This window comes from Pinus tabuliformis, chromosome X (genome assembly GCF_031772625.1).
Source record: "Pinus tabuliformis cultivar Carrire ecotype Pingquan chromosome X, CPIR1, whole genome shotgun sequence".
Classification (NCBI taxonomy): Eukaryota; Viridiplantae; Streptophyta; class Pinopsida; order Pinales; family Pinaceae; genus Pinus; species Pinus tabuliformis.
This window is the reverse complement of record NC_142308.1, coordinates 1724878972-1724901031: the sequence shown is the minus strand read 5'-3', so window position 1 is coordinate 1724901031 and position 22060 is coordinate 1724878972. Positions and strand designations below refer to the sequence as shown.

At 40.0% G+C, this 22060-nt stretch overlaps 1 protein-coding gene across 1 annotated transcript in view; it reads right to left on the bottom strand.

Annotated features, from left to right (window-relative positions):
* LOC149146670 (coatomer subunit epsilon-1-like) overlaps positions 1-17804 on the bottom strand; it is a 37537-nt gene extending 19733 nt beyond the window's left edge. The window contains exons 1-2 of the mRNA XM_089447150.1: positions 17484-17804; positions 17268-17357 (exon numbers count right to left, since the gene is read on the bottom strand). Of these exons, the coding sequence (XP_089303276.1) occupies positions 17268-17357; positions 17484-17645 (252 nt within the window). The 5' untranslated portion in view covers positions 17646-17804. The remainder of the gene's footprint in view (positions 1-17267; positions 17358-17483) is intronic.
* Positions 17805-22060: the final 4256 nt, after the last annotated feature.

Genomic DNA, 22060 nt, shown 5'->3' with positions numbered 1-22060 from the left:
GCTGGTTCGCCACTCATTTAATCTGTGCCCCGTATGCATCCTACCCATTGAGTTCAGGGCTCATGGGAAGTACCTCTCATTTGGCCAATGAGGTGTGGAAAAGCTAGAGACTATTAGCAAAGACTGATGGACGCATCAGAGATTGTCGTACTCTCTATCTAGGATGGCATGGTCCAACCACTTGATCTGGGATCAAGATTTGTGAGGTCTGGGACCTCTGGACTGATTATGTCAGTCGGGGAATGATGTCTTTGTGACTGACCCACTTCTGTTCTGAAATAAAGAAGCCAGCAAAGCAAGTTTCGGCGGGATGACTCACGATGTTAATTGCACTAATAGATGGAGTTCTCCCTAGTTGAGAGGGAGTGTTAAATTTGGACAACTAGGTCCAAACTCCATGTTCTGATGCTCAGATTAAGAGGCTAATATTTTTGTTGGATTCCTCTTTCTGAGAGGTGTAAAATCCATATAAAAATAGTCTTAATCCGATGAGCAGAACTTATATTTTGAATTTATTATTCTTAATAAATTACATGTGCAAAGGTCAGCCAGTTTTGTAATGTAGGCTCACATGCCCAACAGATGTGTCACACACCCTCATTGATGGATATATATATACAGGAAAAGTTGGAGAGAATTTGATCATAACACAACTCACATCTTCCTCTCTTATCCTAAAAAGTATGAGCTACCTGGAGGACGAATTTCAGCCACACGTGGGAAGGACGAAGAGGATTTTTTCTGCTGCTAGGGTTTCGCAGAAGTTTGACCAGCGTTGACTTTGGTCAACGCTTGGTCCAAACAAGCTGAAAACTTGTGGGAGATTCGATTTTTGAAGGCCATACTACCTGGCACAAAAATCGAGGTCAAAGGGTTGACCGTTTTGCTGCTGCGTTGACTTTTAGCTTGCTGCCCCTGCGTTGACTTTTCAGGACAGCGTTGACTTTTGTAGAACTGACTTGGGTTGACTCATCTACTGGTTGGAGGGTTGTTGTGACACATGCTGGGCTGGCTGACCAAAGGAGACTTTGCTGGTTGAAGCATCCTGTTGACCGCCGAAACAAACACATACATTTTTCTTGTTTCTGATTTGTCTTCTGTAAGATCTGCTTATATGTTCTATCTGCATTTTGCTTATCTACTTGTATGATTGCTGTGAGAAAAGTGAAATTGCTCTTAGCATAGAACATCTACAAAACTTTACAACTAAACACAGAGAGACAGAAACCGGAGAAGGAGACAGTGAAGCAAAAGCAGAAGAGGACAAAGGGTCGAGCTGACCAAAGGCAGCATCTAGCACCAGAGAGCTTGAGGGATTCAAGCCATCCCAAAGAGGATCTGTCCGGACTAAGCACCACATTGGGCTCTTTCCATTGTAGACCAGAAGGTCACAAAGCTAGTAGGCAAACAAGTCTGTGCACTCCAGTGGCTTGGGGAATCCAAGAACCACCCTACCAAGCAAATCTGTTTCAGGTGACTCATATTGAGCTCCTGCATTGTAATTCTTTGCTTTAAACACAATAAAATAAGGCCACCACTGACGCTGGACTGGAGATATAGCCCTGGAGAATAGGGTGAACTCCTTATTAATTTTTTGTGTTCTTGTATTTGCTTACTGTATTTCTCTGTGTTCTTTCCATTCAATTGTCTGTGTATTGGCAATATGATCGATCCGTTGCTTCAATAACACAGAACACACACCAGCATATGAGTCTGTAATACCTTCATTTAATAAATTCTTAACTGAGATCACTCATAGGGTGACTATCAGATTAGCTAATATGAAGAAGTCGGCTCTGATACCAATTGTTGGAAATACTGAGGGGGGGTGAATAAGTATTTCTTTTCAACTGTTATTTTACCAGTTAAAACATTTATATTCAGAACATAAGATGAACAACAAGAATAAATACTTTTATTAATATAATCTTTGCAATAAAATAGATACAATATATATATGGTTCCAATCAATGTTGTGAAAATCGCGATTAAATCGCGATTTTTTCAGCTTGCCGATCAAATCGCGATTTTTATACGAAAAAATCGCCTACTTTTTTTTGCCGATTTTTACTGAAAAAATCGCGCTTTTTTCAAAAAATCGTGTGATTTTTAGAGATGGTTTAGATATTAAAAATTTGAAAAAAAAAAAAAAAAAAAAATGAATATTTTTGTACCAAACGATTTTTTCCGATTTTTTCCCGATTTTTTCGGATTCATTCCCCGCGCCAATTTAATCCCGATCGCGCTTTTCACAACACTGGTTCCAATTTGTTGCCAAGCACCAACTTGGACTCTTTGTGAGGCTCCAACCTCTAGAGCACCAAATCTGTCTTGTCAAGGCACCAACCTTGAACTTAGGAGCACCAACTCCCAGGACACCAATCCTTTCAGTTCGGGGGCACCAACCTCCAGGGCTCGAACCCTCTGCTGTAAACTGTCTGGATCTGTTTGGTTGTAATTCTCTGCTCCCAACCCTGCTGGACCTATGACTTCCTTCTATCCTCCTGTTCCTTCCACTTCTACCAGAACTTCGACTTCCTTTGTTTCTTACAGTTCGCCAGCAACACTAAACTTTCCTTGTTCTTTGTTTTATATGCCTGATACGCTTGACCTTTGGCTTCCTCCTTGCTCGCTCGATCTTCGGCTTCCTCAACGCTCGTTTGATCTTTCAGCTTCCTCTACGCTCACTCTTCGGCTTCCTTTGTCTCTTCGAATTCATCAATACTCACAGGACACGTTAATTAGGAAGAGGACATCTTTATTATTATTCAAACAATAGACTTATTCTTTATGGTAACCGCAACATTAATGAACAGTCCGAATTATTCCTTTAAACCCACAATCACAATCGCAACATTCTGGAGGTCTTTATAAGTCGTGCCCATAGTACAGTCAATGGATGGTCGATTCCCCTGCTACCGACGGAGCGGATGCGATTATGTTATTAACCAGTGGTTAATAACTCTATCGAGTCCATCGCCTTATCGCAATCGGCAGTTTATATCGTTACACTCCTTCAAGACTTGCGATTGAACCGGATGCGATATAACATTAGGGCGTATTACAATGGTGTAGTCGGGTCCATTCTCCACCGTAGATTTCAACCCCCAAAATCCGACGGTCTACAGCGATTTCGGGTGGACTACTTGCACGAGAGTTACCCGCCAAAAATGAGCGGTTTTTCTCTCTCCTCTAAATACCACTTACCATTTTTCATTCGCCCGAAATCCCACTTATAGCTTTAAATCTGCCTTCCTTCGTTGACTAACGCCCGAGCTTGTTTGTACCCGATGACCGTAGATCTTCTACCATTGACGGCTGCGACGCCTTCTCCGAATTCCTCTTCCGCTACTACTTAAATCAATCTCCACCATTCATTTCTTGACACCAGTCTGCGCGATTTAATCTTGGCCGATCATTTCCTTCGACCTCGTCCGTTGATCTCCGAGATCCAACGGTTCCTGTGCGTTCAATCTTCATCTGTCTCCTCACTTTGACTTTGATTCATTTCTTCAGTGTTTTTCCTGTGGTTTCGGGTTTTCTTCAGGGTTTTGGCCTTTCACTTTTCCGCTGCTCAACTCTCTCTGAGCCTGCCTTCTGCGAATTCATACATCATTGATTCTCTCTGAGCTTCACTCTGATTCTTCAACCGGATTCAAAGACCCATTATGATTCCTCTTTGCTTCTTTTGATGAATTCTTCCTCTCGGTTCTTCTTGGGCATACATTACACGCGATACTCCCGATATGGCTCGCTCCTCCTCAATCTTCCGCTCTTACACTTGCTTCTCTTCTCTGCTTTGATAGCTTTGCTCTGATAGCTCCTTGGCTTCATATTGACATTAATGACAATCTAGATCAACAATCATCAAGAATCTCACATATGCAGGTGGAAGAAAGCCCTCTATGGCTTGAAGCAAGACTCCCTGAGCGTAGTATGAGAGGATTGATAGCAATCAGATGAAGTTGAGATTCACTAAGAGTGAAGCCGATCCAAACCATTGTTTGAAGGTTGTGGATGATAGACCTCTCATACCAGCACCTTATGAAGACGACCTATTTCTAACAGGTGCAGACCCTCTCATTTGCAGAAGAAAGAGGGAGTTGGATTCTGAATGTGGAACGATAAACTGCAAGGCTTTGACTACCTCGAAGATCTTATCTTTCAGAAGTTATATGGTAGTGATGTCGGACCAGATTTGGGAAATGCCTAAGTTTCATAAACTCATTCGCGTTGATGTTCTTGGTGAACTTCCGTCCAGATATATGTTTTGCAATTAGCATGGTGAGCTCATATTTGGTTGAGCCTCACTGGATTGGTGCCAAGAATCTTCTTAGATATATTCAAGGCACAATCTCTCATTGATTGAGACACACTGCAGGAAATATGAAACTGCATGATTATTCGAATGTTGGTCCTCTTTGGATTTTGCTGCGATATCATGGATGAGCAGGAAGCAAAAGTCGGTTGCTATAAGCACCGCCGAGACCGAATGCATAGCTACGAGTATGATCTCGTGTGAAGCTACATGGTTACAAAAACTCTTAAGTGAGCTGTTTGTACACGTGATGAATACCACTGTGATTCTCTGTGACAACCAGAGGGGCAATTCGATTATTGAGGAATCACGTATTCGATGATTGCTCCAGCAGATAATCATCAGATACTGCCTTATCTGGGATATGGTAAGTCGATGAGCGAGGAGGCTCCATCGCATTGAGACTGATGTATAGGTCGCAGACATTTTGTCAATGCCCCAGGGAAAGGTCAAATCTGTGACTTTCCCGAATGACTTGGAGTCATTGAGAGACCTTCTTATAAGGGTCCTGCATGTTGCATGCATTGAGCTCTGGGAGCTCTAGGGGCTTGGGGTACTTACTGGAGCAACATACGACCACAGGGCGACTCACCCTCCCCTGGTGGTGCGCTACGTATAAGATGACAGGTTCAACCTTCCCCTGTGATACCCCGTAGCAACTATGGAACAGGATGATTAGTTCTCCTATGGGCTGGGATGATTAGTTCTCCCGTGGCAACTGTGGAACAGGATGATTAGTTCTCCTGTGGGCCGGGATGATTAGTTCTCCCGTGGCAACTGTGAAGCAGGATGATCCATTCTCCTGTGGACAGGATGATTAGTTCTCCTGTCAGGGCATCCTACCCATGCAGTCTAAGACTCATGGGAAGTACCTCTCATCTGATCAATGAGCAAGGAAATGGGGTTAGGGACCATAGTAGTACTATCGATGGACGCATCAATGTATCTACCGCACTCCCTATGCTAAGATGACCTCCATTGATCTGGGATCAATGGAACTGATCTGGGATCAGTATGAGTGGTTTGAAACACTGTCTTGTGATATTGATCTGGGATCAATAAAACTGACTTTGGGCCAGTAAGAGTGATGTGACACACTCCTTCAGATGAAACTGACTTCGGGTCAGTAGAGAATGGTATGAGACATTCTCGGTCAATTCTTCTTCTTCATGGTTCAGCAGAGCAGAGCAAAGCAGTGCAGGGCACTGATGGTAGAGATAGTACAGTCGGACATATGGATCAGCGGATGGAGTTCTCCCTAGTTGAGAGGGAGTGTTAAAATTGGCAACTAGGGCCAAACTCCATGCGGCTCATCTTATTAATGGAAGAAGATATTTTTCTTGGATCCCTCTCATCAAGAGGTGTAGGATTGATCTAAAGATCCTCCAATTCTGATAAGTATTCATGGAGATATGAATTTATTTGTGTTATGGGACAATTTGTCAAGGTCAGCCAGCAACCAAATAAGCCCCACTTGTGCTCAACATTTTAGTATAAATAGAGGTGGCCTTCAAGTCATTTCAACACACTTGTGGTCTCTTCCTCTCTACCTGTCTTTGGGTTTTAGTAGGAGGAGAGATCCTAAGGGATAACGTTGCCCTTATCCAGAGGGCAGAAACCGGAACAGCCGAGAATAGCCGGAATTGCCGGAACTGTCAAAATTGTCGGGAACTGCCGGAACTGTCGGAACTGTTGGGAAAAGCCGAAACTGCCAAAACTGCCGGGAATAGCCGGAACTGTCGGAAACAGCCGAAACTACAGGAACATCCAGGAAAGCTGACGCAGAGGGCAGAAGCCGAACTGCCGAAACTGCCGGAACTATCTGGAAGAGCCGAAATTGCCGAAACTGCCGAAACAGCCTAAGCATCTATCTCAAGAGGAGAGCAACATGCAAGGGACAACTAACTAACATTGGGACAGTTGTATGGTACTTAGCAACAAATACACCAAGCATGCAATGTTACAGCTAGCATGCAACAACAAGCATGCAAAGGACAACAAGCAAGCTAGGGACAACAAGCAAGCAATATGCAGCCAGCACATAGGTTAGTATGGCAACATGGTGCAGCGATGGCACATAATACAGTACAGTGATGGGTACAATCATGATTAATGAAGCATGATGAGATGCAACATAGTGATGATGGGTGCAGCATGGTGCAACATGATAACGAAATGTAGCACAACGATAGGTGAAGGAGTCACCTTGGAGAATCAGTTGAAGTAGCATGTCTTCAACTGATCTCATATATCATCTTCTTAGAGATGATCTATGCTCTTATCTAGATAAGTCAAAGTGTTGACTTCCGTTGTAAATGTACTATCTCTCTCTCTCTCTGATGAACTATTGAAGAACATATAAGAAGAATTGATCAAGGGTTTCCCCGCATTGGTGTTCGTCCCTGGCTAGCGCCACATCTTGTGTCCTCTTGTCTTGGCTTGTCTTCTGCGATTTATGTTTATGTTCTATCTGCAGTTTACTTTAATGCTGATGTGATTGCTAATCTGGAAAAGATATTGAGCTAACTGTGAAAATTGAAATAAATTTCTCTAAGCATAGAACATACCTAAAATTAACAATTATCCTTTTGGGATTCATGTTTTGGGGAGAGGTGGGCTCAGAATAGATAGTAAAGGGAATTGCTTGAAGCCTTTTATTAAGAATGTGTGGGGAAAGAAGCAGACAGGCCCTACACCTCTAAAGTACAAAATCTGATTCTGTAGCTATCTCAGGATAGGTACCCAAGAAGGTGAAAAGGTACACTCTTTGGTGTTCATCAAGTCCATCGCTACAAACTGGAATGCAACACTGTCAATGAATATACAATTAAATTACGAGGAAACGGGAGCATTATAACTCATGGACTGGGAGAGGTACCGACACATATTAAGGATGATTCTGGGCTTGAGTTTTTTGCTGAAATAGTAAGAGATAAGAACCCAATATCCTTTTTTGAAGCTCTAGAACCTTGTACTGAGACCAACTCAAATTCTGTTCCAACTGCAGCAACTGGAGGGGGCTTCAAACAATCATGAGTCATCAACTCCTCCTTTGTTACCAGTTTGAGACAGAAAAAACCATTATTTCTTCAAAAAATAGAATTGGAAGGGTTCTAAGGGCCCTAGAAATGACCATGTGATCTCTGAATCTGTAGCGATTAAGGGCAGCAATCTGAGCTCTTATATTTCGTCTTCTGAAACTAGCTCCTCCTCTTATAGTCTAAAGGGGGAGGATTCCTTCAGGAAATTTTGATGCTCAAAGTTCTTATCTGCAACATGCACAGGAAAAGGCTGCTGCCGAAATACATCCAGGTAAACAAAATATCACTACCCGGGGTTCTTAGAGATAAAAAGCCCAGCAGATTGTTCATCAATGAAAATCTTATCTTTAAATGCAATAGATTTGGACTGCCCAAACAAAAGAATAGCTCTTTATAGACTATTAGAGGCACCAGAGATTTTTTGACAATATACTCCTCTGTACTTTCTGGGGATTTTACAGGGTGGAGGTCAGATGTTATCTTGAATAATAGTAACTTTCTCTATCTTTTCAGACCTATTCTCAAAATTCAAACAAGATTTTGGGACATCAAGCTACCATGATGAATGTGCATGGCCTGTACAATGCTACTGGGAAAAACTTCTCTTTGGAGATTTTTAAGGTCAGTCATCTGATTTGGAGATTTTAAGGTCAGTCATCTGATTATTGTGATCACTCAGAGGTTTGGGGTGTTTCAGTTTGGGCTGAATTTTTTATTCATAATCTGGAGGAGGAAAAATTAGTCAAAGTGGACTACCTGGAGGAACAACAGATCTGGTAATGCAAGAGTGCCAAAAAGATTAGACAGGTTTTTAATGGAAGATCATTTACTTCATCAGTTTGACAAATTTAGACCTTGGATAGGCTCAGGTGGGGACTCTGATCATAATATAATTTACCTTCAATTGGAAATGAGAGATGAAAAGCCATCCAGCCCTTACAAGTTCAATCCAGCCTGAATTGATAAGACAGATTTTATAGAGTTAGAAGAGAGTGTATGTATTTTCACGAGGCAATGGAAGTATCTGTTGGAAGGAAATTTGTGGATGCATATAAGGCTGTGAAAGTGAAGGTTATAGAGTGGGAAGTGGAGATACAAAAAAAGAGAAACGACAGAACTTAGAATTGCAGTCCTTTTCAATAACAATGCCAATGGGATTTTTTATGAAGCCAAGATGCAAACCCTGAAAGAACTGGAACTGAAAAGGACATAGCTGTTAAGGGATAATAAAGGCAATTGGAGGATGAAAAGCAGAGCAATTTGGCTTGAACAAGTGGTTGAGGCAAGGATATCAAGGAATATTTTAGGCACCTTACAATTCTACACTCATAGCTTTGAGCTGAATAAAATAACTGCCAAGGTGGTGGCAATAAGTCTCAAAAAGTTACTTTAAAGGGTTATCTCTCCAGAACAGTTGGGATTCTTAAAGGGCAAGCAGATTCATGAAGCTGTGGATGCTGCCCAGGAAGGCCTACATGCAATCAAACTGAAAAAACTGTCTGCTATAGTGATAAATCTGGACCTTTCCAAGGCCTTCAACAGGACTTGTTGGTTGCATGTTAGACTATTTAGTAATTTTTATTCATGTGGGTTTCTTCCTACAAATAGTAAAATGATGGGACGTGGGACTACTGTTCTAGTTAATAGAGCTGCTTCTGCTTTCTTCAAGCCCACCAGGGGACTGAGACAAGGATGGCACCTGTCCCTGTACCTCTTCCTATTGGTAGCAAAGGGACTTGGTAGGGCCATCCTTGAACCTAGAAGGACCAGGAACTTACACATGGAATTAAGATAGGAGCTGTCAATTTTATTCATCTTGTATTTTTAGATGATGCTTTACTTTTTTCCAATAGATCTGTCAAAGAGGGAAAGAAACCTAAGGAAATTCTCTAGTTGCATAGCAAGGCAATGCAATGTCCCCTACTAAATAATTTCCCAATGGAGGACGAAGTAGCCTATCCAACCCCGTAGGCTATAGTCAATGATAAAAGGGCAAACCCATTATCCAATGCTTTTGGGAAAAAATTGGGTGTGTTGCACCCATTTTGTCACAAGTCTGAGGAAGCAGTGTACAAAATTTTTCAACAATCAAAATCATCAGTCAGCTACATGTACAGAAATATGTACGTGCAAACTAACTTTTGGACTGGATTGGACAGAGAATAATTAGTCAAGAATGCCTCAAATTGTTGGAAGGCCTTTGTCTCTGCTTTTCCATTGCTAGGTGATCAATATTAAGTGCAAGATTATGAACTTTGTGATTATGAAACTCACATGAAAACACAATGTTAGATCTCTTGAACAATATGAGAAATGTAACAACTAAACCAATGGTAGATTTGCTTCAAAACCCAATGAACCAATGTTAGCTATCCTTTCCACAATGTGCTATTAAACACTTCAAGAAACCTTAGGTAACTTATGTTCCAATTAACATGAGCAAAATGAACTTTTATAACAGCAGTGAGTTAATTTATGCGGCATGCCAAATATGCCAAAACAGTCCCAAAGTTATCTATTCCTCTTGATTTAGATGAGAGCACTTAAGATGAAATGCAAACAATGAGAAGATGCTTACGTTACTGTTTTATATCAGACATTGTTATGCATTTCAAAAACAGTAAGACAATCACCAAAGAACTATGAAATAAGGCCAATAATAAATGCCCAACTGATGCAAGTGACTTAGAAATGTATTAGGTGATTTTATGCCACTTAAATGAGATATATGTCACTGCTATCAAGTAATTATATGGCTGTAAGTGAAAAAGTGAGGAAGTGGGTTAGATGAAGCAAACCAATAGGCCTCTAGGCCTAAAAGATGACTCAAAGAGCTTGCCCAAAATTCTTCAATGAAATGCCCACCTGCAACTACAATGTTAGCTAAAACAATCTCATCAATATTGCTGCAATCACAAAGAGTTAAAGGCAAAAATCAACTATCAACCCAATGCAATGACTGAAAAGAGGTAAAGAGGGCCAAAATAAGGCAAGGATGAGGGCTAGAAGGCCAAGGGAGGGCAGCGGCTAAGAGAAAGGCTAAATAGGCCCATGACAAGGAAGGATGAGGCCTCAAGGCCCAAGAAGGGCTGCGGCCCTAGGGAGAAGATGAGGAGAGAGGTCAACAGAGGGCAGGGGAAGGCCGAAAGGGCCTGCGGCCAAGGCAGAGAGGCCAACAGAAGGCAGGGAAAGGTCGAAAAGGCTTGCGGCCAAGGCAGAGAGGCCACTAGGGCCTGTTGCAAGCCCCCCAAGGGCTGCAGATTAGGGAGAGCAGCCCCATATGGGCTGCGGCTCAAAGAGAAAGGGCAGCAGAGGAGGTCTAGGGCCTTGGGAAGGCCTGTGGCCAGCCCTAAAAGGCCCTCAGGGCTGATGGCTAAGGTAATTAGGGCCACGGCTGGGCTAAGGAGGAAGGACTGATGATTTTTGAAATCATCTAAAGAAAGATCTGAAGCAAGATTTTGATTTTTTAGTAGCTTGGGAGGTACTCCAAGCCCTAGGGTTCGGGGTTTGGAGGTTGGAGCACAACAAAAGTCATTTGTGGGCTTGGAACCCAAGGTTGGGGTTTTGCACCGATTGATGTTTGGAGCAAAACAATGGAGCATTTTGGACATCTGATGGATGTAGATGATAGAGGGCGTTGAGGAGAATCCAACACAACAAGAATCGTCGAATTCCGAACTGTCTACATTGAGATATAAATTTTTGAAGGTTAAGGATGGGTTTTTGCCATTTGGCATATAAGTCATGTAGGCTTGAAATGAAATGTGCCAAAAAAGACATGTCTCTTCAAGGAATTCGTGGAGCCCTTGTATTGGTATAAATATAAGGTGAGGAAGGATCATTTTCATCACCCAAAATGTGCATCAAATCATAGAGACATATCCCTATGATAGCCAAGATCTAGGAGAGGACAAAGCACGGTACTGAAGTTTGTTTGGAGACCGAGTAGCTGTAGATGGACAGCCACAGGGTCTGAGAGATGTGCTGGGCAGATTTCATGTGGTTGGGTACTACTTGCAGGTCCTAAAGAGGAGCAGGAGGCTGCCACATTCCCTGGGCAGATTTGGGAGGTATTTTGGTGTGGTTTTATGGGAATTCCATCCCTGTTCCTGAGGCCACAGGGCTAAGAGGGGTCATGTGAGGGTAGTTTGGGGCTGGTTGTTAGCCCTGAACAGTAGCGAATTGGGGCAGGACAAGGACCCTATCCGCAGCTGTAGAGAGGTCTGTGAGTGTGTTTTGTAGAGCCAACATGGACCTGTGCCATGCCCTAACAAGGTCACAGAAATTGCAGCAGTGAAACTTCAGTGAATGATGTATGCAGAGGTATATATTGGTATCATGGGTTGATCGATGCTAATTGGATGGTGTCCAAGAGTGGACAAATTGCAGCCTGTGGAAGCCAAGTGAATTGGGCTTGACTTGGTGGTTAGAAGCCTCTCCTAGGAGCAGATTCTACAGTGATTGGATTGGGCACCTTTGGACTGTTGGAGGGCAGTGTGTAGGTAGCCCAAAGTAGCCCTAGAGCAGCAAACAAGAAAGGCGTTGACTGTTGCATGATTGGGTGAAGATTGGAGCCTAATGTGTAGCTCTTTGATGGACGAAAGAAGCTACTAAGAAGGCAGATTGGTGTTCAGGTATTGGCCAGCCTAGAGGAGCAGATTGATGATCCCGTGTTCATTGTAGCAGAAGTGACTTGCAGCAGTGATAGGTGGCAGCCCTCCTGGAGTCTCTATGTGTTGTTTCTTGATGGAGTAAGGAGCAGCTAGAGAGCAGAACGGAAGCAAAGGACCGGCAGGACGAGATATGACGTAGAGGCTGTGGTTGTGCACTAGAGCAGTGAGTTTGTCACTGTATGCTTGTATCTTGTATTTGTACCTTTTACGGGAGCCTAGACTGTTGTATTATGTGTTGATAATATAAAAAAGTTGGGTTACCTATATTGTTGTTATTGTTCCTCTTGTGCACGTGATTGGTTTACTGCATTATATTGTTCCTCTGTGCTAAGTAGCTTTGTTGAGATTCTTGGTTTGGTAGCATCAGAGATTTTAAGATTCTATCCTAGACACCAGGGTCGTGGAAATTCAACATGGGGTTTAAAATATATTCACACCTTTGGTAAGGCCCTGGAAGCAAAATTCCATGGAACCCAATTACAAAAGATTGCTTATGGAGAAGGACAATTGTACGGAAATATGTATGTGCAAACTAACTTTTGGACTGGATTGGGCAGAGAATAATTAGTCAAGAATGCCTCAAATAGTTGGAAGGCCCTTGTCTCTGCTTTTCCAGTGCTAGGTGATCATTTGTGGTGGAAGCTCAGGGATGGGACAAAGATCAGAATCAGGGCAGATGCAATAACAGTATGTGGTAACAAAATTTTTCTTCCCCTGGACTTGATTCACACTTTCAGGATGTAAGTCTGGCATTTTTAGAACAAGTGCAGACGAGTCAATTACTGATATTAGGGAACAATAATGGAAATCCCCTATACAGTTAGATTTAGAAGGTGTCTGAGCTAACTTCTGGAATAATTTTATAGCAGACTTAAGAAGAGGCCACATAAGGGTTGACAATGACAGCATTGATTGAAAGCAAAATAACTCTCAGGGCTTCTATTCTGCTGGACAAGGCTACAAAGTACTGACGTCAGCTAATATCAGGGAAGCCGCTTGGTGATGGTCCAAGTTCTGGATTATTAAAGTTCCAAAAGGGACTCCAGTCTTTATGTGATTGGCTTTAACAAATAAAAATACTAATGTGTGAGCTTCTTCAGACAAGATGGAAACAATGCCCAGGGATTTGTATTTTATGTGTGAACAATGAAGAGTCTGTCACACATGTATTTGTTTACTCTCCATCCACACAACAGATTCATAAAGATGTTCGCAAATGGTTAAATTTAAGGAAAATACAGCAGGGCTCCTGTTTAGGTCAATGCTCATTTCAATGGTTCCATAAACATTAATTGAAAGCTTATATATCTATTCCATATCTGGTCATGTGGGGTACTTGTCTTGCTCAAAATTGGTTGATTTTCGAGGATCAGCTTGTACAAACTTTTCAGACATTTGCACAGGTGGTTACCTTGTATAAAAACAAGATTGCCCAAAGAAGTTGGGAAATTGTTGATTTAGAGAATAGGAGCTGGGGATTCTTCAACAGTGCATGCCACGGACAAGACCAAATCTGTGTCATAAGCTCTGTTTTAAGACCTGGCCAAATCGACTCCGAAACGGCCGAGTCAATCAGGGTCAAAGGGTGGCCGGGTCGAAACGGGCAATGACTCAAACCGGCCGGCCGGGTTGTTACCGAGCCGGCCGAGTTGGATATCGACTCGGCCTACTCGGCTGAGCCCGAGCCAACTCGGCCGGCTCGGTAAGAGCAGCAGTCAACGTATTTCAGCGATTTTTTTTTTGAATTGGTTTTTTGGGACCCCAAAGCCCACTCTAATGTGCCTTTGGGTTCTTTGGGGTCTATTTCTCTCTCCTAAACCCTATAAAACCCACCCAACCCCTCTCATTTCCTCACATCCATCTCATTGCATTTGAGTGAGAATTTGTGAGGAGTTTGTGAGGAGTTGTGAAGTTTGTTTTTGGAGCAACAATGAGATGTCTTGGGCAAGCATTGTAGCAGGAATGAGGAGCTTCTTGGGCAGCCATTGGAGCAGCATTGAGGAGTTGGTTTGTTGGAGCAACTTTGAATAGGCAGTTTGTGCCTAGAGGTATTTTTTTTCACTTCTAAAAATCAGTTTTTGTTTATTTATTTTTTTGTGCAAATCTGGAAATTGAAAGAAGTGTTTTTTATGAAAGAAATGAACATTGAAGCAATGCTATTTTTTTTGTTTTCATTTTCAAATTTTTTTCCTTTGATTTCCAAGTGAAAAAATGGCACCTAGAGTGAAAGATGTTGTTTGGGCATATGCTGAAATGGTTGATAGTCAAATGCATTACAAAATTTGCCATGGAAAAATTAAACAGGCTCCTAGGGGCATTAATAGGCTGAAACAACACTTGGCAGAGATTAGAAACCAAATTACTCCATGTGAATCATCAAAAATTGGGGAGATTAGGAAGGATTTGTTAAATAGCTTTGAGAAGTTTAAAGAAGAAAAGGCTAGGCAAAAAAAAATAGATGCTGAAATTGGGAGGAAGACGAGTATACAAAAAATGATGGCTACCAACCCCCATTTTGATTTTGAGGGTTCTTCTTCTATCCCTTGTACTGATGCATGGAACCCCTTCCGATATGTTCCTCTCTCTTTGGAGTCTATTCAAGAAAAGGGCAAGGGTAAAATGAAAAAGAAGGGTGATACGAATATCAAAAGCTATTTCACTGTCACACCCTCCTCTCCATCAGATGCACATGGTCCTCAAGCTAGTAGAACTTTGCAGCCCACTTTAAATGACCATTGGAAAAAAAGAATTGAGGGAGACTGCTTGTGATTACATATGTAGATGGTGGTATGATGCTGATATCCCCTTCAATGCTTCCCGTTCACCATATTATGAGCCTATGTTTGATGCCATACATGCTGCTGGAAAAGGCTTCAAAGGCCCTACTATGCACGAGATAAGGGGGTATCGTTTGCAGAAAGAAATTGCCTACATTAATGAGTATTTGAAAGATTTCAAGGACTCATGTGCAAGAATGGGATGTACCATCATGTCAGATGGATGGACTGATCAAAGAAACCGTACCATCATAAACTTTCTTATTTTATGCCCACAGGGAACCATGTTTAAAATCAGTTGATGCATCTGATAGGGTGAAAGATGGACAATTGTTGTTTCAACTATTAGATAAGGTTGTTGAGGAGGTGGGGTGGCTAATCAATTGATGCATTTGATAGGGTGAAAGATGGACAATTGTTGTTTCAGCGATTAGATGAGGTTGTTGATGAGGTGGGGGTGGCTAATGTTGTTCATGTCATCACAGATAATGCCTCTAACTATGTTCTTGCTGGTAAATTGTTAGAGGAAAAACACAAAACCATATTTTGGACCCCATGTGCTACACATTGCATAGACCTCATGCTTGAGGATATTGGCAAATTAGATTGGGTCAAAAACATTGCAGATCATGCCAAAAGCATAACAAAATTTATCTACAATCATTCATGGATTTTGAGCCTTATGAGAAGACACACAAGGGGCAGGGATATTATTAGGCCTACCATCACTAGATTTGCTACTCATTTTTTGACATTGCAATCTATGCTTTCACAACATAAACTTGCAAAAGATATTTTTCCAGTGATGAATGGAATCAAAGCCAGTGGTTTCTCAAACAGGAAGGCAAAGAATTGAAAAAGAAAGTTAATGAAAAGATATTTTGGAGAAAAGCAACAGAGATTGTGAAGGTCGCTGAGCCACTGGTTAAGGTGTTGCGGTTGGGGGATGGGGAAATATTGGCTATGGGCTTCATTTATGAGGCTATGGATCAAGCAAAAGAGCAAATAAAGAGGGCATACAAGGATAAAGTGGCTAGGTATGGGCCCACTGGGCCAATCATTGATGAAAGATGGAACAATCAACTCCATCACCCAATACATGCAGCTGGATATTTTTTGAACCCACGGTATCATTATAAAGCTCTAGCGGCAAGAAATTTGAGAGGGGAGGTTGGGGATGGATTGATTGATTGCATTGATTGCATGATCCCATTGGAGTGTGATCAGCTAGAGATACACCGACAGGTCACAACCTTCAGCAAAGCCACAGGTACCTTTGGGAAGAACCTAGCAAAGATTGCAAGGGAAGCAGATGAGCCAAGTAAACAAAAAATTCAATTTTCAAATTCTTAATACTTATTTTTTTAAATCGTTTATAATTTGAAAGTTGGATATAATTTGTAATTTTGTTAAGCTAACTCATTACACTCCTATGTTTTTTGCAGCACAATGGTGGGAGGCTTTTGGTAGCCATTGTCCTCAATTGCAGAAGTTTGCAATTCGTATTTTGAGTCAAACTTGCAATGCTATTGGGTGTGAGCGCAATTGGTCTGTCTTTGAGAGGATTCACACAAAGAAGAGAACTTGTTTGAATCAAAAACAGTTAAATGATCTAGTCTATGTCCAATACAACCTCCCGCTCAGAAGCAACCAATTGTTGAACAAAAAACCTGATTCAGATCCCATTGTGTTAGAAGATATTGATCCAACATCAGATTTGGTAGTGGAGAGTCATCCAGTAGAGTTTGATTCTGATGACCTCGTGGCCAATTTATTTCCATTTGACTGATCATTTAGCTGTTTTGCAGAAGCTAAAACTGCCAATGATGGAAACTTCCGCCATTCTTTGAACATGTACGTTGAGACATGTATAACGCAGAAACTTCCTACTGCCACGAGACATTACTTACATTTACTTTTCAGACAAGCTTGTTCAAAAGATCCGACATTTTCCAAAAATATTAAGCACGAACTCGCTATGATGGCCAAACTCTCATTCAGTCTGCCAAAAGCAAACGTTTTTATTTGAAAGATCGGCTATTTTTTTTGAAAGATATGAAACTAACATTGGCTGGGCGAACCAGATGTTTACTGACTTTTACTATATTTTCAAAAGTTTAAGAGTTAATATTTGCTTAGTTAGCCAAGTTTTACTTACATTTGCTGAACCTCGAAATTTCCCCGAAAGATCGGCCATGTTTTTCAAGATTTAACGCCAAAACTAGCTATGAGTAACGTGATCTCACATAGTAATAGTTTAACGCAATTCGCTCTTAAGCATTTCCCTGTCGTATTTTTTCTTCATTTTCTAGATTTAAAAAATTCATCAAAATAAAATACTATAAAATCATTTTTCGACCTTAAAAATTTCCCCTGCAATTCCTAATCGTAATTATATAAAGAAAACCATTACAATGTTCACGGAGATTTAAGGTTTTTTAATGTAAACGGGGAAAACCTTGTATTCAGGTCCAGCCAAGTACATTGCCAAGAGCTTCACGGCCTGTAAAGGGGTTGCTGCCGAGTCATTAATCTCGGAGATAACGAGCTTCACATGCATAGAAAACATCAGATCCGATGCAGATTAGGGTAAACGCAATTAAAGATCTGTGATTTGTAAAATAAAGATCTTAGAATTCCCGCATAATGAAAATAAAATAAAATAACTGCATACCTGGTAACTGCCGATGGCGATGTAAGATCTGTAAACGAGGCAATCCCTTTCGATGGATTCCTCTTCCGTGAGGCCATGGACATCGCTCTCGTTAATGGCTGCCTGGTAGGCTCCTAGGTAGAAATTGTTCCGGAGGGAGAATAAGGCATCTGGCCCGCTCATTTTCACACTGTACCGATCGAGAGAACGGAACACACGGATACAGGACCTGCAATATCACGCTTTGAATTTTCGTGCTGGAATTACAGGAACCCGCTTTCGATTTTCGATCTCCAAATTTATAGTGCCTGCAATCTACAAAGATATGGAAGGGACGGAAAGAAGACCTATAAAGAAAAATGGGTAAAACTAAAACTTTAGGGGCCAATTGAAAAAGCCAGAGGCGACGTGATATCTACGTGGCTAGAGCTTCATTAACTTTTATTGGGTTTTGTTTTGAGATTTATTTATCATTAGAGTGTATCATCTGAATTTATGTCATTTGTAAATGTAAAACAAGGTTGTTGTTTGAGAATTTCTTTACGGGGAAGTTGAGGAGGTTTAATTTGAAATTTTAAATTTATTTATTTATTTTTAATTGGGAAAATTTATTATAATTAGATTGGTATGGTTATTATGGGTTACTATTCACTCATGTAAGCTTCATCATTATTATTAGTTACTATTTACAAATGCAAGTTAAGTCATCATTGTTATTTAAGAAAAATCACACCACTTGAAACTATTAGTTGGTGGTCCTTAAGGGGTAGGGTAGGCTTTCATTCTTGTGAGATGTGTGTTAGTCTTGGGTCTTTAACATGTTTCCTTATGTACAAGGAAAACCAACTCTTAACCAAGCAAAAGTACTTTTAAGGCATAACCTAGACCGAAATTGAATTTATGTTATTTGTGAATGTAAATTAATATGTATTAAAAAATTAAATTTTTTAAGTTTTGTTTAGAGATTTTTATGTGTGCTATTAGGAGTGTATTATTTGAATTTATGTCATTTGTAAATGTAAATTAAGATTTATTAATTTTTGTTTTGAGATTTATTTATGTTTTATTAGAAATATTTATGTCATTTATAAATGTAAATTAATGTTTATTAAATAATATCAAGATTAATTTTTTTAAAGGGTAAATCTTTTTATTATTTAAGTTCATGTCATGCGTATTTTCTTTTGTATAGTTTGAATAGGTTTAATAATTGAGAACATGTTTCCTTGTAAGAGGTTAAGGGTTTAAATTGAGACGGGTGGAGTGTGTACACTTCTGTTAGACTTTAGCAGTCAAATCATTGTGCAAAGATGGGTCCTTTGTTCCATAGATAAGGGAGTTTCATACACCAATTTGGTGTTTGGCTAAATATCTCCTTCACTCTAGGTCATAGTAGAATATTTTATATTTTTATGTTTTTTTTTAACAATTAACATCTCCTCCACACATACTCGAGTTCGGTGATGGATGGGTGTTGCATGCCACTTCAAGAAATGAGTTAGGAGGGAGCTATCATGTGAAATTGCGGGGTGGTATTATGGAGTCGGGGGCCAAAGGTGATAGCTCCATTGTGACATGATGATAAAATAGTGAAAGTGTCAATGGCATGTCTAGCAAGAGTTCAATTATGTGATGAGTCTAGGTGGATAGTTGCATAGGGCGTTATGGATTCAAGTGGTGGCTTATGCTTTATTTGGAGTGAGGAGCCTATGCTAGTTGGCATTGGGGATAATCATAATGTCTCGGCTTAAGTAGAGATTTCCAATCTTGCTCCCTCGTTCGAATGGAGGTGATTTGTTATGAGATCAGTTATGGTGTTTTCTAGTTTTTTCTCATTTGTTGAGATTCTCTCGTGACTTTGGCCCTTGCTTTTTTGTTGAGTTTGTGGTTTTGGGGAAGGGCCCTCTACTTACCTGTCCCCAACTGTTGGGTTCTATATGGTTTAGGGTTTTAAGTGAATCCAAATGTTATGCTAGTGATTGCCTAGGTTTGTGGTATAATTGGTGGTCTAAGACTTTTCAAGGTCACACTAGGTCTTAGCTCTCAAATATGCATGGCAACTCACTAGGCCCTTCTATTCATTTTATGTCTCATTTTCATTCTCTAGTTATGAGATTGGCCATTGGCATCTATTCTAACTTAAGTGCACCCTATACACACCTACCTATAGTCGTCTACCTATCGTGGTTGACCACATCTATGCAAAAGTTTCTAAGTCCAACATGAAGGGTCTAAGGAGGTAGAAAAGGAATGCCTTGCAACCTTCTAGCCATAAAACCATTATCCCCTCCTTGACAAAAGCTGAGAAAGCTGCCAAGCTCGCAAAACAAATCTTTCAATCAAATTCTTTGATGTGGTCAAAAAGAAGGTGGAATTTGTGGAGGATGTTATCCTCAAGGATGTTTGGTGTGTGTTGTGTTTTTTACATGATTACACCCACACACTATAAATTGCACCAAGGGAAACAAGTGGGTCACAAGGGGTGTGGCAGCCTCCCTTGTTCTGGGTGGTCGCAAGGGGGAAAATCCCCCCCTACTTGAAGGTTTAGGGGCAGCACTCCCAAAAACGAGTAGTTGTTTATGTTCATTTTTTGCAACTGTAAACACATGGTTTTCACTTTTAACAGTTTTGTGGCACATGATGGTTTATCCCATGGTTTTGTAATTCCAATTGAGGAATTATAGTTGTATTCTAATTCAAGGTAAATGGATTGGTAGTTTATGCAACAAGAGATATATATATATATATATATATATATATATATATATATATATATATATATATATATATATATAATATTGTAAATATGAATACACTAAAAAAATATCTTTGGATTTTCACAGTAAAATATTTGTGTTAATGTTGTGTTTGTTATTGCATCTTTACTATTTTATTAAGGATCTATTTGCAATAATTAACTATACAAGATTAAAACCTACAGTTGGTATCGAGGCAATTTAGCTTCAAGGGGACACTTTTGTGGCCAAGGTGTTTCACTTAGGTATGTGGTAAACCCTATTACAGTGGGAAATCTACATAATCCATTTTTCATGTAGTGAGAGAAAATGGTGAGTAATTCAAAGATAGAGATTGAGAAATTCAATGGGCAGTGTTTTGAGCTATGGAAGATCTATTGGTGGACAAAGATTAGTGGATTGTTGTGGATCTGGGTATTGCACTAATAAGAGTGTTAACATAAGACTGGACCAAGTTGGATGGAAAGGCAAAGAGCATAATACAATGTAACAACCTCGGGTTAAAGTTTCACGTAATAAAGGACATTAATGACAAAAATAAGACCAAGGACATGGGACATGTATTCCAAGTTGAATGGAGGGCAAAAACATCACATTATGTATCATTATGGTTAATTAATGGCTATGGAAATTGGCATTGGCAAAGGCAAAAGGCATAAATGACAACTTAATAAAAGGAATAAAGGAAAATGGGAAAAAAAGAAGATAAAGAAACAAGAATATGCATGCAAGGGAAATTGGAGAGAAAAATAAGGAAAAGGAAAGAAAAAGGAAAAGACAAGGAAGAGACATGAGACATCAATAATAAAAAGGCACTTGAGAAACAATTGACAACTTTTTATAGTTTTTGGATGAGCTTTTGATCATATTTTGAGCATTTGGTCCAATAGTTTAGTATCTTGAGGCATAAGATCATTAAAGGATCAAAATTGAATATTTACAGGTACATATTATCAATCATTAAGCATAAGTGGCAGAGGTTTTCAAGCAAATAATCCAACAGTCAAATGTGACCATATATGTGGCAATTAAACCCAAAATTTTAAGGCAGAGAACCAGTGGTTAGAGGATGAGATACATCATGTTGCCAATAAATGATATGCACAGTTTGACAAGTGCAACTATAGGAATAAAAAGTTTTGTTGTTATTATTTATAAGATTGTTTCGCAACAACAAGAAGAATTGAAACAAAATAAAACATTTGAGGAAACTCAAGTCAAGTTTGATAGGATCAAAGGCCTGAAAGAAAGATGTCTAAGGCTTGAGTAGTTGATTATTCATGGATCCATTTCTAGGTAAAGTTTTTGGATGATTACAAAATATTAGTAAGTTTGTATATCTGATTATAAAATATTACATAAATTACTTATGTTATTTGACAAGTGCACCCGTCAGTAGTTTTGGTAACTAAATCTCATATTTTGAGCATTTAGTCCAATAATTGAGTATTTTCAAGCATAAGATCATTAAAGGATCAAAATTGAATATTTCTAGGTACATGTTATCAGACATTAAGCACAAGTGGCAAAGGTTTTCAAGCAGAGAATCCAACAGTCAAAGGTGACCATTTATGTGGCAATTAAACCCAAAATTTTAAGATGGAGAATCAGTTGTGAGAAGATGAGATAACAGACCAAAGGTTCCATCGAATGAGCAAATGAGTAAAGAGGTTTCATTTTTGTTTCTATCAAGTCCAGATATTTTGTAGTTGTTTAAATATTTATACTATTCTTGATTTAAAGATAAGATTTTATTAGAGAAAGTTAGTAACAGTTTGAAATAATAATTTTCTAGTTAAGATTTTGTTTATAATGAGAAGGGTTGGCTTTTGGGCCCAGAAA